Source organism: Eretmochelys imbricata, chromosome 2, assembly GCF_965152235.1.
Source record: "Eretmochelys imbricata isolate rEreImb1 chromosome 2, rEreImb1.hap1, whole genome shotgun sequence".
NCBI lineage: Eukaryota > Metazoa > Chordata > Testudines > Cheloniidae > Eretmochelys > Eretmochelys imbricata.
The window spans coordinates 114,063,922-114,083,160 of NC_135573.1; the positions used below are offsets into that span (position 1 = coordinate 114,063,922).

The 19,239-nt window shown below is 40.8% G+C and overlaps 1 protein-coding gene across 1 annotated transcript in view; it reads right to left on the reverse strand.

The window, feature by feature from the left end:
* The window catches only part of SYCP2L (synaptonemal complex protein 2 like), a 53,634-nt gene extending 39,935 nt beyond the window's left edge, over positions 1-13,699 (reverse strand). The window contains exons 1-9 of the mRNA XM_077808700.1: positions 13,691-13,699; positions 12,224-12,289; positions 11,192-11,329; positions 10,970-11,089; positions 9,640-9,744; positions 2,287-2,311; positions 1,322-1,407; positions 1,085-1,173; positions 743-777 (exon numbers count right to left, since the gene is read on the reverse strand). Of these exons, the coding sequence (XP_077664826.1) occupies positions 743-777; positions 1,085-1,173; positions 1,322-1,407; positions 2,287-2,311; positions 9,640-9,744; positions 10,970-11,089; positions 11,192-11,329; positions 12,224-12,289; positions 13,691-13,699 (673 nt within the window). The remainder of the gene's footprint in view (positions 1-742; positions 778-1,084; positions 1,174-1,321; positions 1,408-2,286; positions 2,312-9,639; positions 9,745-10,969; positions 11,090-11,191; positions 11,330-12,223; positions 12,290-13,690) is intronic.
* Positions 13,700-19,239: the final 5,540 nt, after the last annotated feature.

The window sequence follows — 19,239 nt, forward strand, 5'->3', positions numbered from 1 at the left end:
GTTAATACAATGGCTTAATGAATATCAGCCTACTGCATTACATTTTAATCCTAAGAAGCTGGTGCTTTGATTCAGTGATAACAAAAGCCAAAACTGTCCTGCAAAATATCACAAGCTACTTTGAGGTCTCATATAGTTCCTTTATTTTATTCAACCAATTATTGAGCACTGTTAACTCTCTGTGCATGAGTGTCTGGAGACATGCCCTGAAGTAAAAAGGAAGAGGACTTCACCACCTCCATAAACTCCTTATGGCTGTTATTTCGCCTGCCAAACACAGATACCTCAAAATGCTATTATTAAGAGAATGACCAAGTAAATAATGTAAATGTAGCCTAAGCTATTGGACAAAACAGATGAAACTCATAAGTTTTATTTTTAAAATGGTAAATAGGTAGATGCACTTCTTAACCACTTAGCAGGCTAACAGAACAAAATGCTAACACCAGATGCTGATCTCCCACATATTCAGTTTTGACTTACTATACATTTTCTATGTGTATCACAGCATAACCTTTCCTACCATTTAATTACTTGAGTGTTTTTAAAATCAGTATTAGTAGCTTTCTGGTGCAAGAATGAACTTGTCTGAAAATATATTTCATCTTAATTGTTGAGGAAAATAAAAATTATGTTCAAAAAGTTAAAAATACAATATGAAGTATAACAAAGTAACAATTCATTAGGGATTTTAGGGGGAAAGAGTTTCAATTCATGAAAATAATGACTAAGTATTTCTTACCACCAACCTCCAGAATTGTTTTTGCAAGATCTTTCCTGAAACAAACATAATCCATTAATGCTTTTTCCTTCCATTTTAATCCATTCAAAGCATATGGACAGTAAAAAAAAAATACGAATTCTATAAATTTGAACAAAAGTGCAATCACTCACTAAATGCTCATGATTAAAATAAAATGAGAAGCTTGCAACTTTTATCCACGCTTGTACAATCCATCATCTTTCCACCAATTAGAATCTATCTATAGATTACTGCCTCATATTGTTGAAAAGCAAGTTACACACCATAACTAAATGCTTTTCTTGCTGCAACAAATGTTACAGTTGCTGTAGAGATACTTACGTAAGTGAACACATTTCTTCAGATGTAGGAAATTTTCTTCTCTCTTCCCGTGGTACACTGTCAAGCATAGAGTTCAGAGTCCTCAAAGCCTTTTTTGCAGGGATTTTTTTGAGAGAGGTGGGGGAGGGAGGGAAGATGGTAGAAAGAGACAGTATGGAGAAGAGGAGAAATAAGTCATTCAAACATATTTTTATTGTTAACATTTTACATATGTTTGTATTCTCACTCGAGTCTCACCTCCTGCCGAAGCGCACAGCCAACATTTGTTTCAGTCACTAGCTGTCCAAGGTCAGGTAAGAATGAATCCAGCAACTGTTTCTTTCCTTAGGAGAACAGTCAAAGTATTACATCTGGCGTAAGGCTTGTCTACACACACAGAATTGCACTATTTTAGCTATACCAGTATAGTTGAAATAGTATGACCGCCTAGCCTGGATGCAGTTATACTAGTATAAGGGGGCTTCTACATGGTAAGGTGAATAAGCTATTCAGATAGAAGTCTCCTTTATATATCTAAAACTGCACCCCTGCTAGAGGGGTTGTACCAATTTAACTATTTCAGTAGAAAAATCACATCTCTAACCAAAATAGTTAAATTGATCCAAAAAGTGTGTAGACCAGGCTATTAAACAAGCATGTTCTGAATAATGCGGTTTCTCCTCTGCTTTAAAAATAGCAGGCTATAGGAGGAGTAAGCAATTTATCTCTTATTCCATGGGGATGCCCTTATATATGTAATTCCCTTTTGCAATTCTTATTAACCCAGAATTCTAGTTTCTAGACACAGACAGATTATAAAACTACACAGCCATTTTCAGTGGCAAATGGTCTTTTTTAAAAATATTCTTGGGCGGAGAAGGGGAAGAGATCATCAGGGTTTTGACTATACTAAACCCATTTCAATGGTACCATTTACCTTGGAACAAGCAAAATACTTACTACAAACAATTTGAAACAAAATATTTCATTTTAGTTGTAGCGCTAGCAAGGCTACATGTTCTCAGTATATCCCAATAGTTACTAAAAAGGTTTAATACTCTTATTTGCATGTTACAGGAAATTTTACTGTAACTAGTTATACATGTGGCTTTGGATGAACTCTTACTCATACAAGGTCTATTTTCCCCCTTTTTTAAAAAAATGATATAAAGAAAAGGTTACTGAGACATATGCAGAATAAAAGTATTTGGGAAATCACTGACCTTCACTGTTGCATTTGCAAATGACCTAATGAAGGGGAAAAAGAGGTGAATCTAGATTACATACTGGATACAGTAATAATTAACAGTTCTAGTAAAGTGAACTGCTGTGTGTTTATGCAGCCACCACCATCCCATTCACCCCTCACTGGCATTTCTGAGACACTTAAGCACCCTAGTAGAGTATAATTTCAATTTTACATCCAGATAAACCCTCCAGAAGTGCAGTTATGTTAATTAAAATTGTTCACTAAAACCCTTATATACTGAGATTTGCAGAAGCACTTAAGAGAATCCTCATGAACTTCAAAGGGATTTGGGTGCCTAATTCCCTTAGACCTGGTTCCTTTGAAAACCCAAACCATAGTGGGAAAGTGTGTTATTTTTGCCATCTATTTGTATATATACACCATTGAAACTTGTATGGTATAGTGCTAAATGTCATAACAAGACATTGATATCTGAAGTGTATCTGAAGTTTTGGGGAAAATTTAAGTAGTTTTAGAAAGTCAAACTGACCTGGTTTAAAGTGGACATGAAGGCTGCTATTAAAAAATAAAACAATTATATATAACAAATGGAAGAAAGGGGAAAGTGATAGTAATTAATATAAATCAGAATTTGGGAATTATAGAAAATCTATAAGGGAAGCCAAGGGAGACACGGATAAATTCTTGGCCAGCAGAATTAGTGATAATAAGGAGTTTTTAAAAATATATTAGAAACAAACAGAATCCTGACAATGATATCAGCTCATTACTAGATGGAAATGGTAGAACTATCAATAATAATGTAGAAAAGGTGGCAGTATTAAATATTTTGTTCTGTATTTGGGGGGAAACAGATGATATAATCATATCATATGATAACACTCTGTCCATTCCACTAGTAGCTCTGGAGGATGTTAAGCAGAAGCTATTAAAGTTAGATTTCTTTAAATCATCCACTCCAGATAACTTGCATCCAAGAATTTTTAAAGAGCTGGCTGAGGAGCTCACTTCATCATCAGTGTTGATTTTCCATAATTCTTGGAGCACTGGGGAAGTTCCAGAAGAATGAAAGAAGCTAATGTTGTGTCAATTTTTTTTAAAAGGGTAAATGGGATGACTTGAGTAATTATAGGCCTGTCAGCCTGACATTGATCCTGGGCAAGATAATGGAATGGCTGATATGGGACTCAATTAATAAAGAATATAAAAAGGGTAATGCAATGAATGCCAATTAACGTGGGTTTATGGAGAACAGATCCTGTCAAACTAGCTTCATATCTTTTTTTAAATAAGATTACATACTTGGTTGAGAACAGTAATAGTACTGATGTAATAGATTTAGACTTCTGTAAGGCATTGGACTTGGAACTGCATGACATTTTGATTAAAAATTAGAATGATATAAAATTAACATGGCACACATTAAATGGATTTAAAACTGCCTAAATGATAGGTCTCAAAATGTAACTGCAGACAGGGAATTATCATTTAACAAGTGTGATCCCACAGTGGGTCGTGGTGAGCTCTCAGGTGACACTGTGGCCAAAAGAGCTAATGACAGGTTTCAGAGTAACAGCCGTGTTAGTCTGTATTCGCAAAAAGAAAAGGAGTACTTGTGGCACCTTAAAGACTAACCAATTTATTTGAGCATAAGCTTTCGTGAGCTACAGCTCACTTCATCGGATGCATACTGTGGAAACTGCAGAAGACATTATATACACAGAGACCATGAAACAATACCTCCTCCCACCCCACTCTCCTGCTGGTAACAGCTTATCTAAAGTGATCACTCTCCTTACAACGTGTATGATAATCAAGTTGGGCCATTTCCAGCACAAATCCAGGTTTTTGTTAACCTATCCAACTATACTCTCAGCCCAGCAGAAGAAGCTGTCCTATCTCAGGGCCTCTCCTTCTGCCCCTCCACCCCCACGAGCATGATACAGTTCTGTGGTGACCTAGAATCCTATTTTCGACGTCTCTGACTCAAGGAATATTTCCAAAATACCTCTGAACAACATACTAATCCACAGAGGCCTCCCTACCAACATTACAAAAAGAAGGATTCTAGGTGGACTCCTCCTGAAGGTCGAAACAGCAGACTGGACTTCTACATAGAATGCTTCTGCCGACGTGCACGGGCTGAAATTGTGGAAAAGCAGCATCACTTGCCCCGTAACCTCAGCCGTGCAGAACACAATGCCATCCACAGCCTCAGAAACAACTCTGACATCATAATCAAAAAGGCTGACAAAGGAGGTGCTGTTGTCATCATGAATAGGTCAGAATATGAAAAAGAGGCTGCTCGGCAGCTCTCCAACACCACTTTCTACAAGCCATTACCCTATGATCCCACTGAGAGTTACTAAAAGCAACTACAGCATTTGCTCAAGAAACTTCCTGAAAAAGCACAAGATCAAATCCGCACAGACACACCCCTGGAACCCTGACCTGGGATATTCTATCTACTACCCAAGATCCATAAACCTGGAAATCCTGGGCACCCCATCATCTCAGGCATTGGCACCCTGACAGCAGGATTGTCTGGCTATGTAGACTCCCTCCTCAGGCCCTACGCTACCAGCACTCCCAGCTACCTTCGAGACACCACTGACTTCCTGAGGAAACTACAATCCATCGGTGATCTTCCTGATAACACCATCCTGGCCACTATGGATGTAGAAGCCCTCTACACCAACATTCCACACAAAGATGGACTACAAGCCGTCAAGAACACTATCCCCGATAATGTCACGGCTAACCTGGTGGCTGAACTTTGTGACTTTGTCCATACCCATAACTATTTTACATTTGGGGACAATGTTTACCTTCAGATCAGCGGCACTGCTATGGGTACCCGCATGGCCCCACAGTATGCCAACATTTTTATGGTTGATTTAAAACAACGCTTCCTCAGCTCTCGTCCCCTAACGCTCCTACTCTACTTGCGCTATATTGATGACATCTTCATCATTTGGACCCATGGAAAAGAAGCCCTTGAGGAATTCCACCATGATTTCAACTATTTCCATCCCACCATCAACCTCAGCCTGGTCCAGTCCACACAAGAGATCCACTTTCTGGACACTACAGTGCTAATAAACAATGGTCACATAAACACCACCCTATACCAGAAACCTACTGACTGCTATTCCTACCTACATGCCTCCAGCTTTCACCCTGACCACACCACACGATCCATTGTCTACAGCCAAGCTCTGCGATACAACCCATTTGCTCCAACCCCTCAGACAGAGACAAATACCTACAAGATCTCTATCAAGCATTCTTACAACTACAATACCCACCTGCGGAAGTGAAGAAACAGATTGATAGAGCCAGAAGAGTTTCCATAAGTCACCTACTACAGGATAGGCCTAACAAAGAAAATAACAGAACGCCACTAGCCGTCACCTTCAGCCCCCAACTAAAACCCCTTCAACGCATTATTAAGGTTCTACAACCTATCCTGAAGGATGACCCAACACTCCCACAAATCTTGGGAGACAGGCCAGTCCTTGCCTACAGACAGCCCCCCAACCTGAAGCAAATACTTACCAACAACCACATACCACACAACAGAAACACTAACCCAGGAACCTATCCTTGCAACAAAGCCCGTTGCCAACCGTGCCCACATATCTATTCAGGGGACACCATCACAGGGCCTAATAACATCAGCCACACTATCAGAGGCTTGTTCACCTGCACATCTACCAATGTGATATATGCCATCATGTGCCAGCAATGCCCCTCTGCCATGTACATTGGTCAAACTGGACAGTCTCTACGTAAAAGAATAAATGGACACAAATCAGATGTCAAGAATTATAACATTCATAAACCAGTCAGAGAACACTTCAATCTCTCTGGTCACGCAATTACAGACATGAAGGTCGCTATCTTACAACAAAAAAACTTCAAATCCAGACTCCAGCGAGAAACTGCTGAATTGGAATTAATTTGCAAATTGGATACTATTAATATAGGCTTAAATAGAGACTGGGAGTGGCTAAGTCATTATGCAAGGTAGCCTATTTCCCCTTGTTTTTTCCTACCCCCCCTCCACCCCAGACGTTCTGGTTAAACTTGGATTTGTGCTGGAAATGGCCCACCTTGATTTTCATACACATTGTAAGGAGAGTGGTCACTTTGGATGGGCTATTACCAGCAAGAGAGTGAGTTTGTGGGGGGGGGGGGGGGCGGCGGAGGGTGAGAAAACCTGGATTTGTGCTGGAAATGGCCCAACTTGATTATCATACACATTGTAAGGAGAGTGATCACTTTAGATAAGCTATTACCAGCAGGAGAGTGGGGCGGGAGGAGGTATTGTTTCATGGTCTCTGTGTATATAATGTCTTCTGCAGTTTCCACAGTATGCATCCGATGAAGTGAGCTGTAGCTCACGAAAGCTTATGCTCAAATAAATTGGTTAGTCTCTAAGGTGCCACAAGTACTCCTTTTCTTTTTTTGAAAAGAGCTAATGAAATCCTGGGATGCATAAACAAGGGAATCTTGAGGAGTAGTACAGAGTTTATTATACCTCTGTATTTAGCATTGGCAGGACCACAGTGGAATACTGCATTCAGGTCTGTTGTCCACAATTGAAGAAGGATGCTGATAAATTGGAAAGGATTCAGAGAAGAGCCACGAGAACGATTGAAAGATTAGAAAACATGCTTTATAGGATAAGTCTATACTGCAACAAAATACCCATAGTTGGCCTGTGTCAGTGGACTTGGGCTCATGGAGCTCAGACTGCAGGACTATAAAATTGCAGTGTAGACATTCCACTTTGGGCACCTGGGCTCCAGCACACTCCTGAACACCTACACTGCAATTTTATAGCCCCGCTGAATAAGCTCAAGTCCACTGATATGGGCCAACCATGGGTATTTTATTTCAGTGTAGACATTCATAGGGATTAGACTCAAGGAGCTCATCTATTTAGTTTAACAAAGAGAGGATTAAGGGGTGATTCGATTACCAACTATAAGTATTTACATGGGGAACAAATATGGAATAATTGGCTCTGGACTCTAGCAGAGAAAGGTGTAATATAATCCAGTAGCTGGAAGTTGAAGCTAGATAAATTCATTCTGGAAATAAGGCGTACATTTTTAACACAGAGTAATTAACCATTGGAACAATTCAGGAAGGGTCACAGTGGCTTGTCCACCACTCATAATTTTTGAGGTCAAGATTGAGTGTTTACTTTAAAAGATCTGCTCTGGGAATTATTTTGGGGAAGTTCTAAGGCCTGTATTATAAAGGAGGTCAGACAAGACCTTGGAATTTATGAATGGAGACAAATGAAGGAACACAAAAGGAACTGACCTACAAAATAAGGATAGGAAGACAAAACTAGAACATAATGCAATTATGTATTTTTAATTTTAAAATATATGAATTGCCCCCCTGCACCCCCAACCATGCATAAATTATGGATACAATTCCACTTCTGGGTTTATTAGTGGCCTGAACAAGACAATTTAGCTCCACCAAAGTATCTTTTATAATGTCTTAATTATAGGAAGACTTCAATTATGATTACCTGCAATTGCTAATTGTGCATTACTGTGGTCAAAACAGGTTTTGATATGTAGACTTCACTCTACAGCTCAGCTCATGTACAGCAAAATAGGGGATGGCATTTTCTATATACACATATTGCAAGATAGCTTATACAAACCATTTTCCAATTCTCAATAATAGAAAAAAAATGCTTCTTTTCTGATAGTCAAAGCCTTAGCACCCCAAACTTATTAATTTTAATCACATTTTCAATGAAAATGAGAGAAATTAGAGCGGATTAAAGATTGAAATTTCTAAACCACAGAAAATTCTGATATTTCAACATTTCTTTTTGTCCTGAATTGGGGATGAAAAATCAATTTGTTTGTTTGTGGAATGTTCAGAAAAGTGTTTATTCAACAATGCTGAAAATTTTTGTTTAGGCCTGATTCAAGATTAAGTTGTCTGCCCCTGAATGGCCAGACTACATCTTCTGTTATTCACTGTGATCACAGGACTCCCATTCTATGTTATGACAGTTAAAGAAAAGCAGAGACCATGGTGCACCATTGGAGATGTAGTCTGGCCAGGCAAACCAGAGAGGGAGACTGGGGTATCAGTCACCTTCACTACAATTCTCATGAGGCATTGCAGCAGCTCAGAGAGACAGATTACATGTCTCATTTTGGCTTGGGTCAACATTTCAACTCTGTTTGACTAACTGAAATGTTTCAGTTTGGATCAGCCTGACATGAAATATTTTCTTTTCATTTCTGGGAGAGGAGGGGTACAAGAGTGACAACAAAAATCAAAAATTTCTAGTGGATTTTTTTTTTTTTTTTTTATTTTGCAGGATCTACGTTTTCATAAAAAAAACATTGATGGAAAATTCCCAGCCATCAGGTATGGTTAAAGGGATCAACAGACAGAACATTTAACTTACTCTATAAGTATTAGATAGTTTTGTGCCCTGATGGGAAACCTATCTGCTCATAAAAGTGAGCACTAGCATGTATTAAAATCCAAATTAGTAATAGCCACTCCATTCTAATGTCTCTTTTTTTAAAGGAGGAGCTTTTTAAGAGATGCCTCCTTGACTACCTAGGATTGTAAGAAATACTCATACTCAGTTATAACCTTTCAAATTGCTATTACACATTAGGAACATCTCAAAATTTGGAACACATTCATGAGGGGAGCATTCAAGGAAAAGGCATAACACCACTATGCAAGTTCTGTGTTTATGTGCTTTTCTGCTTGTTTTCTGAGCTACAACAGTCCTTTATCTCAGATGTATTTCTCAAGAAACAACAAAAGGGTGCCAACAGTTTCCTCAGGTTTTTTCCTTAAGTTTCTTGAGTTATTTAAATAAAAATGGTGTTCATTTTGTTAAAAAAAAGAAGAAAAGAAAAAAGGCAAATTCTGGTGTTTCTTTTCTACAATGGTGGTGTTCTGAAAAAATAAACTGCCTTTCTAGTAGGTTGCCCTAGGATCCATTTCAAACAAGCTTACTGTAGCTCTTACTTCTTTTTACCATCTACCCCCAGCTGCACCAGTGCAAACCCATAGTTCCGTTTACATTAGTGCAACACGATTTGCACAGGTGCAGTGTACCCTGGTCTCAAAACCATACCACATTACATGGTATTTGTATTATGGAGTTACACTGATACAACTAAGACCCAGATTTTTAAAAGGTATTTAGGCATTGCTGTGCTCACTATTGAAACATTTAATAGATTTAGGAGCCTGAGTAACTTAAATTGTTGCAGTAGAAGATCACTAGTAAGTGGGGGAGGCAGGGGTTTCTCCAAAGAAGAAAGCAAACTGATTTTTGAGTGTGTGTACTTACCAATGCAGAGTCAAAGAAATCTTCCACAAGTCTCAGCAGAGATTTATTCTTTGCTGGCTCTATGAGGATCAAAAATTCTCTTGCTCTTTCAAACCAAGATACCATGTAAAAATTAAAATAATTAATAAAGCAGAGATTGCTAACAACAATTCAGCTGTATGGATTTTCACCTCAGGTGCATCAGTGGCTTGATATATTACACGAACACACAAGATTGCTTGATCACTGAGCTTAGCAGTGCCACATTACATTAAAGAAAAGGAGTACTTGTGGCACCTTAGAAACTAAGGTCTTCATCGGATGAAGTGAGCTGTAGCTCACGAAAGCTTATGCTCAAATAAATGTGTTAGTCTCCAAGGTGCCACAGGTCCTCCTTTTCTTTTGGGGAATACAGACTAACATGGCTGCTACTCTGAAACATTACATTAAAGGTGACTCATAAGTGAAATTAGTAGAATCCCATCTTTTTAACAGTACTTTGTGCTATTATTATTATTATTGCCTCCCCCTGCACCCACTAGTTAAGAAAAAAAAGTAACAGTGAACAGCAGTTTCTTTTTTCAGCAGCTCACCTTTCCTCTGCCTTTATGGTCCCGTGAAATCTACATCCCCACTGCATCTGACCCCTGCTCTGCTGTCATGCTCCAGCACACACTATGCTGGTGACATTATAGCTATTGGGAACTCTTCTGAAGGAAGTCTTTTTTTTTTTTTTTTTATTCTCTACTGAGGGTTTTGCAACGTCTCTTTATTTTATAAAGAAATGCTGTTAAACCATGTGAAATAATACACAAAAGGACACCTCTCCATCCTGTATAGGTTACAGGGAGATCTAGGATTCTGTAGAGGTTTTGTAGTAGGCGCTTGTAAGGGCTTTGCAGAAGCTAGTTGGCCAGCCTGCAACAGTGGATTGCACATTGCAGGACCTAAAAGGAACCAGGTGAGGAGAGAAATAATTTCAGCTCACATGCAGACTGTCCCTCTTAACCTGGTTAATGGTGAGTATTCAGTACATTGTTTATAAAAAGTTTTTAAAAAGTAAGACTGCTTTCTTTCAAATACTATATAAATAGCAATATATACTAATGCTTCTATTCTAAGCAATGCAAACCAAATGTAATATTTAACTGAAATTGAAGACAAAGCAATTAAAAAAGCCCTCCTCAGTTTGGTGACCTAGTTCATTTCATCCATTAAAAATTATCCCTGGGATTTGATTTCAGAACAGTCACATCCTAATGTTTTCTCTAAAATAAAATAAATAAATAAATCTCATCTCAACAAATGTCAGTCATTTGATTACAAAACTAAATGTGAATATTATACTTATCTTTGGTATCAGCCCTTGCTGAATAAGCAAGCTTGCCCCTTCTTGAGGATCACTTTTAAAGTACATCTGAATGCATTTCAACAACAAGGAAACATTTTGGAATTCATTCTTGTCCAACTCCTATAAAACATTTTCCACCATATTTTCACTAACATAATTGTCTAAGATAATAATTATTTAATTTGAGTTTTAAAATGATACAGTATAAATTATGCTACTTGCCTTTTTCAGCACTTTGTCAAGTTGGTTAAACAATTGTTTGCTGTATTTTTGAGGGGAGTAAATTTCTTTTTCTTCAAACAGTTCATTTATTTTCTGAAATCCCTTTCCCTTGAAAGCATCAGTTATGAGTGATTCAAGCTGTGCGGGAAACCATGAAGAATGATCACTTTGAAAATAATCTTTCTTCTTTGCAAAAATTTAGTTTATCTTCCTACCTAAAGCTCTTTTAATTGTTGTAGCACTTGTTATGGCGTGGGGGGCAGGAGGGGGAGAGAACAGGACTTTCAATGAGAATTAGAGCATTAGATTTTTAACTTGTATATCACTTCCTGTAAAAACATGGGCATAAATTTTAAAAAGTGACTAGTGATTTGGCATGTTTCAATTTTTCAGCGTTTAACTTCAGGCACCATCAAAGGGCCTGATTTTCAGAGAGTGGATACTCTTAATTCTTCCAACTCAGACATTTCTTAACTCATTTTATCACTTCTTAGCATTCTCTAGCCAAAAGATGAAGTTGATAGTCAGTTATCTACTTGACTTGTAAATACTGCTAAGATACCAAAATTAACTGATGCCACCTCCATTTAAAAATTTACTTTTTCAAAAAAACTTTGTTTTTTATACACATTGCCCATTTGTGTGTATATATATGTATATATATACACACACACAGAGAGTTATGCAGATGACTATGGCCCTGTTCCTGAAGTCAGGGGTCCTGTCCAGGCATATCTGAACCCATGGATGGACTTCTATCCAACTACATCAGATGGATTCACTAGCGCAGACCAGCTGCAGAATTAGGGCCTACATTTGGCTCATAGCATATTAGCCTTCTTGCTAAATGTTCTGTTGCATATACAAACTGATAGAAATGGAAAATGTATGTCATTATTTATTCACTTTTTTGACCACATAAAATTAGGCAGTTGAGAGTATGTTGAAAATTGATATATATAAGATCACGTCAGTAATGGCTGTTCAAAACAGGGTGAAACAGTTTGCAGAGGGTTATTAAAAAGTATTTACATAGTATTCTGTTCTGGATGCCATGTTTCCCTTTATCTCACTGCTCTGTTCTTGACTTTCTTCCTCCTTTAAATTAAAAGGAAAAGGAAAAAACGGCACTCATTGCTGCTCAAAAAGTGAAAAAATGTACTTGGTTATCAAAATCTCTTTTGATCAGCTATTTTTACTTGCATGTTTTTAAGACTATTTCAAAATTTCTCCCCAATCTTTCAAATGGCCATTGCTTAAAAGTAATAACTAATCACTAAAACAAAATTATAAATATGGCAAGCCAGGTTCTCGTTCCATTACAGGCCACTCTGCAAATATGCAGTTTTACAATCAAATTCTAAATTCAATTATTCCCTCCCTAGCCCCATCATAAGAGTTTCCACAACTGGGGGGGAGACTGCAGCAGTTGGAATGGTAACAGTCTGCCAAAACAAAGACAAACAATGTATGTGGAAGAAAAGTCTTGCTACTAATTTACAGAACCAACATAAGTTTTATAGTTACCATTTCCCAAATTCTGTAAATGAAAGTTTACCACAATTAATCTATATTTAATTTTGCTCTAAAACCTACAGAAATCTTCATTAAAAATAATCCCTCCCTCTCCCCATCATCATAACAGTTGGGATAAAGTGAGCTGTAGCTCATGAAAGCTTATGCTCAAATAAATTTGTTCGTCTCTAAGGTGCCACAAGTCCTCTTTTTCTTTTTCTAAATTCAGTGGTAGATTTTAATATCCAAGGACAAACAAGGAAGAGCTCTCAGCTCTGGAATTCATTTCCCTGATTTTCTTCCAGAGCCAAAAGCTTTTGGCCTTTAGGTCACACCAAAGACTAGAAGCACTAAATTGAGGGCTAGTTTTTATTGCATAAATAGCCTTTATTGACACCATGATTCCTGCCCTATATTTTTGTTTGTTTAACCAGAGACAGATCTTTGCAGTGGGGACATCTGAGGTGGTAAATCAGCATCCTTACAGTGCAGCCCAAGAGACACATGGAACTGCATGGGGTAGCATGCCTACAGGGCATTGGGGGTGGAGAAGAAGAGGATGATTTGAAAGGGATGAACAACAGGGATCACCATAAAACCATGCCACTAGATGGACACCGAGGACTGAGGGCAATGGGCCAACCGATTTTAAAGCCAGTTAGAGGGCTAGAGCCCCTTTCCCAGACAAAGGGGACTAAGAGCAAAGGGAGGGAATTGGAGAGGGGCCCAGGGCAGAAGGCCGGTCCCTTTTGCACTTGGGGGTTGGGGGGAAGAGATTTGGAAAAGGAGGAGTCAGAGCCCCCTTTACCTGCCACAAGAGACAAGGGACAGCCCCAGGGGGCGGTGGGAAGAGGAAAGTGAGAGAGAACGAATACCCCCCGGCAGGGATAGCAGGAGAAAGATAAGCCCCTATCAGCTAGGGAGCTAATCCATGGGGCAGGAGCATTTCCCAGTCTCGACCCCCAGCGCGGCGCGCGCACTCACCTTCAACATGGTGCAAACCCCCGGGGAAGGGAAGAGGCGACCGCGAGCCACCCCAGCTGCACCCTTAATGAGACGCCGGGCAGCCCTCGTGTACTGCCCAGGTGCAGCTGGTTACGCAGCCCGGCGCGCCCCCTGCCTCGCTCGAGGGGACAGCTCGGCTTGGGCCAGGGACCCAGTCCAGGGAAAGGGGAGCCCAGAGAGATTCCGCCTGGGGGGGATCTGGGGGCGCTTCTCGCTACTGAGCGCGTCTCCAGCCTGAGCAGCGGGCATGGCGCTTTGCGCCCCTCCAGGGGACAGGAATGGGGACCGACCCCGGGGAGCCCGCTGCAGGCTCTGCATCGCAGGGAACTTAGATCTCCTCACAGAGAACTTACAGTGAGGGCTGGTTTCTACGGGGGGGAAGTAGCAAGGGTATTTCTCCCTTCCACGGTAGGGGTGTGTGATTTGGGGGCAGGATCCCCTCCGCTAAGCGAAGGGAGACATGGAGGCTGCAGTAGGACCGCAGGATTTGACCGGTGATTTGCAAACTTGTTATATGGGGGGAGCATTGTAACTCTGTGTAATAAATTCAGCAGTATCTCACAGTAGGTTACTAATTGTACAATTACAGATGTTTTGAAGGTAGGGAGAGTTATACAATAGAGAGCTCATGTAGATGCTACTGCACTAACCTTTAAGATGCAACCAACTGCAGACCAAGGAGACTGAACACCAATCCTTGGCTTCTGTCGCCCTACTCATTAATACGGATTACTCCCAGCAGTTAGTTTGAGGAAGAGGCCCAGGGATTTGTAATAATACGTTTTCAGAACTAATACAATGAAAAGCTAAATACTGTTCAAACCCATGAAACACTTTGTAGGATCAAGGCCTTCGATTGGAAAACACTTGAAGCACATGCCTGACTTTATTCATATGGGTCCCATTTAGGTCAATATGTTTAAGTAAATGTATGCAGGTGTTTAATTGCAGGATTAGGCTTTAACTGGTTAGAAAGAGAAACAATAAAACCGCCTCTACATAAAGTAAACAAACTGAAAAAGAGGAGAAAATATTTTTGCTAATCTTTCAGTTTTAGAAACCTTAAAGGCCACTTGCAATTATACTAAATAAAAAATTTGCAGACTATTTCCAAATTGACTGTGTTCTTTCAAAGCTGATACTAAATACATAACACACGTGAGACCGCTAGATGGTATTCATAAACTGTTCAGGAGGGGCCTGAAAACTTTTTTTTTTTTTTTAGTAAAATAAATATACATTGGGCCTGATTACAACTGTGCAAAGTAGCAAAATACTACTAAATAAGAGCTTTCCACTTGCACTGACAATCGTGTTTTACATGCACTTTGCACAGGTGCAAATGACGGCAGGGGCGCAAGGCAGTGGTGAACCAGGCGCCTTGATGACAATGGTTTCCCCCGTTACACGTGCCCCGGCCGCGGGGCGAACGATCTCACCGGGTTTTCGCAGGCACTTCCCTTCTCCAGCATTATTTCATTTTGAATGACTGCTCAGTGCTTTCCTTCAATGATATGGTCAGGCCGGGAGAGGGGGGTGGGGGTAAGTGCTTGACATTTAAACCCAAACAAACAGGAATTAGCGATCTACGCCTTCCCGGAGAGATCCTCTCCGTCCCCTCAGCCGCCTAACAAAGGAGCAAGGGCTAAGGGCGTCTGTCCCGCAGCCCAGCTCAATCCACGGGTGCCCAGGGCAATCTGTGCCAGTGACGTCTCCGGGCATCCTCTGGGGACGGAGTCGCTCTGCAGGCTTCTCCCCCTGACACCCCCTCTCAAAGGGATGGGGTCCTTGGCACAAGGGGCTCTGCTGTAAAGTTAGGGCAGACTCAGACAGCAAGAACTTTTCCGTGGGCTCCCTACGGCATCGGCCGTGAACTTGCTTGCTCCCCTGAGAGGATTTTCCACGATTCTACTAGAATAGCACTAGAGACAACTAACCTTCCCCCCCAGCACAGTAGACGACCACTTCCACAAGTGGGGCTAGGAGGGGTTCTCTGACCCTAATTGTTTTGGACCCAGCCCTTCTTCGGTTAATCAATGGGCGCTTTGCTATTGACTCAATTTCTTGGAGTGTGGAAATTGCCTAGTTAAGAAAGAACGTTCTTCTGAGCCAGATCTGGTAGTCTTAACTCTGGCCCAAACACCCATGGCCTCGCTGGAGAGTTTCGCCTGTGGAAAGACGGCGGGCATCTGCTCCTACATCTTACAAATGCTTCGCTACAGCTGGCCGTTGTAGCCCGGGGATGGTTACGCTGAACATTAACAGCTACAATTCTTTCCCTAATCTCTGTCAGATTTTAGGAAAGAAAATCTCTCCTGAACCCATTAGGGGAGGGAAGCGGGGCCTTTTCTGCAATGGAGAAGGAAGAGTCTTCTTTTGCAGGGGCCAGCTCAGATCGGAATTATTTTTGTGTGAAAAATGTTACACAACCCCAAAAGTTTTATACAGCTAAAAGGACACACGATAGACAGTTGAACAAAGTAGTTAAGGGAATTTTTTTGAGTGCCGTTGTGAGCAGACGAGGAGAAGCGGGACCCTTGCTGGCTTTAGGATTTATTTTCCTATTTAAAGGACGAAGGGAACTGCCATTAAATTAAGGCGAAAATGTTGTATATTTCACAGGTGAACGAAAACGGAACCTAGTTAGCCATTCGGAAATTCTGTGGCAAGGCACACAACGGTTTCACGCAGATGTCCAATTTCCTTCCAGCTAAAAGATAAAGCTGGCTTCCAATGTCTTGCCACATCTCCATGATATTAAGCGACAAAAATGTTTTACTTATTAGGTTTTCTAATGAAAGAGTAAAAATAAAAAGTTCTTTCTTTAAAGCACACCAAATATTGTCATGCAACGATAGTACCAAGTTCCACGGAAGACGCTGCTACACGTTGATGAAAGTAATCGTTGTTTTATTTCTTAATATAGAGTAGTGTAACCATTTCGAATAATGACAGGTTTCAGAGGAGCAGCCGTGTTAGTCTGTATCCGCAAAAAGAACATGAGGACTTGTGGCACCTTTGGAGACTAACACATTTATTTGAGCATAAGCTTTCCTGAGCTACCGCTCGCTTCATCGGATGCATGCAGTGGAAATATCCGATGAAGCCGAGCGGTAGCTCAGGAAAGCTTATGCTCAAATAAATGTGTTAGTCTCCAAAGGTGCCACAAATCCTCCTTTTCTCATTTCGAATAAGTGTGTGTAGAACGGGCACAGATATGAACAGTACAACAAATTAATTCGTAAGAGCAGCATTTTTTCTTGGTATATATGCATAAAGCTAAAGAACAATAGGCTATATCATAGTGATAAGTAATCATTCCCAAGCGGTCTTTTCAGATCCTAACAAACTTGTTCAGACATATTTGAAATTAGAGGTTAGTGATCTGAATTTCTTTAATACATCCTAGTTGTGTCAAGCTGGAAATAGTCATATATGAAATAAAAGTTCAATCCGATTGAACTCCCATTGAGTTCAATGGTGCAGGATTTAATACTAAGTCCGCTTATATTTGCGGAAAGCACCTCCAGATAAATGAGGATACGGATAGCCGCTTGCGTGATTGTGTGTCTTGGAGAGACTGCAGGGGAGATGAGCAGTAACCTGGTTCCTGCAGCTGGAACCCCTGCGTAGCTGCAAACACACAACAGAAAAGGCAGATTTACTCGAGCACGATTCCCACCGGTTTCCACAAGGATTTTGCCTGAGGAATGATGGCAGGATAAGGTGGCTCTGCAAAATAGGAAGATATTAGCAATCGCAGACCCTTAGTTCCTCTACAAACTGTATCCCGCAGCAGCTAGAAAAATGATCAGCTGTACTGTGGGGAAGAGACACCTATTGCGTTTAATTGTGAACGTATCAGCTTGGAAATAAGTAAGGAATACACTGTCAAATAATGATTTCAGCTGAAGCGTGTTCTCGAAATAGTTTGTTTTATAGTGTAGATCTGGTGCCCTGTTACGTGAGAAGAAATGAGTATGTTCCCCTGTATCTATTCTTCTCTGATTTTCATTAGGAGGCTTGACTGGATGGAACTGGGGAGAAACAGATTTGTAATGTAGATTGCAGCCAGATGTGTGTTAAGCAGATGGAATTCCTTCTGAAATAACAGACTGACCAGATTTCCCACAAGACGGGGGTAAACAGCAGCTCCTTCACAAACTCAGGGGGAAAGGAAGTGGACCTATTTTTGTAGTGCCAAATTTTAAACAACTACAAGGAAACACTCGAAGTGTTTTTAGCTACTGCTGAATGCGATAGCAACAACTAGAGACTCCGAACCTAGTGGTTGCGCGAAACACCTGACCCACGTACCATACTCAAAGGCTTGGAGGATCACAGGTGTACCATGCCCTCCCGAAATTACAGGGCTGGATAAGAATCAGGCAGTTTTTGCTACATGATCAGCAAAAATGCAGCTCTGTAGAGTTTGCACATATGTAAACTCGTGTCTTTTGCACATTCTAGAATGCAGGTGCTTTAGAAATTTATTTTCCCCCAACATAAATCATTAACCGAATCACTGTGTACACACTATAGTGAATATATTGTCTTACTGGGGAGGCAAAACTTTGGACACTTGCAATTTGTCTCACTCAGAACTGGAGGCCAGATGAATAAGGCTTGATCTAAACCCAAGAGACAAGCTGTGATCTTGGTTATTTAGTATAGCCTTGAACTCATTATTGTCCTTCATTTCTAGTTTCTAGAAATCAGACTCGGGGTGTGGGGGAAGGAAGGAATATTTCATACTGTAGCAGTTTATTAGTTGTTAACTTATAGGACAGTTGCGGAGGCTCATTCATTCTGCGTTACTTGTCGGAGTAAAAACTCCCACTGGTGCAAGTGAAGGTGCCTGCTAGATTTCAGAACTGCGCCGTGACTTGTTGAACGTCTTTTCCATTTGCCTTCCAGCTATGTTTTAGAGTTAGTCTTGCCCTAAGCCTGGTATCAAAATAGAATAGATAAAAAATCAAATACTTGTGGAAGTAGCTTCGCGTTTTCATCCTGCCACTCGTAGGCGCCGCATGCAAAGCCTCCCTTTCGGAGGTGTGCCTGGTATAGACTGGAAAACCAATTGTCCAGGTGTGACTAGTAAGTAGTTATTCGGCCCTGTCGGTGGAGATGATCGCGCTCCTGGCTAAACACGAGGTGATTACAAACCAAAGCGACCTGCGCGCTGACTTTGAGGATTGGGACTGTTTTTGCAATATCCTAGTGCCCCTGCTGCCCCCTTTTGCTCTTTGCGGCCGGCTCTGGTTATCCATGGACTCGGTGTCCAAGTGTCTCGGATTTCCAAACTTTTTCTTTGCGCATAGTGACTAGGGGGAGGAGTCGGCCTTGAAACAAAGCAGCCCCCCCCCCCGCGCCCGCAGCGTTTAACACAGACCGTGCATGTGGGAGGGAAATGGACAGGGCAAGCAGGGAGACTGTCTCACATCCACACATAAAAGCGGGAATCAAAGGGTTCAGCAGGAGCTGCCCGCTCCTTTCAGCACCGCAGTCCCGGGACAGGGCAAAGCGCG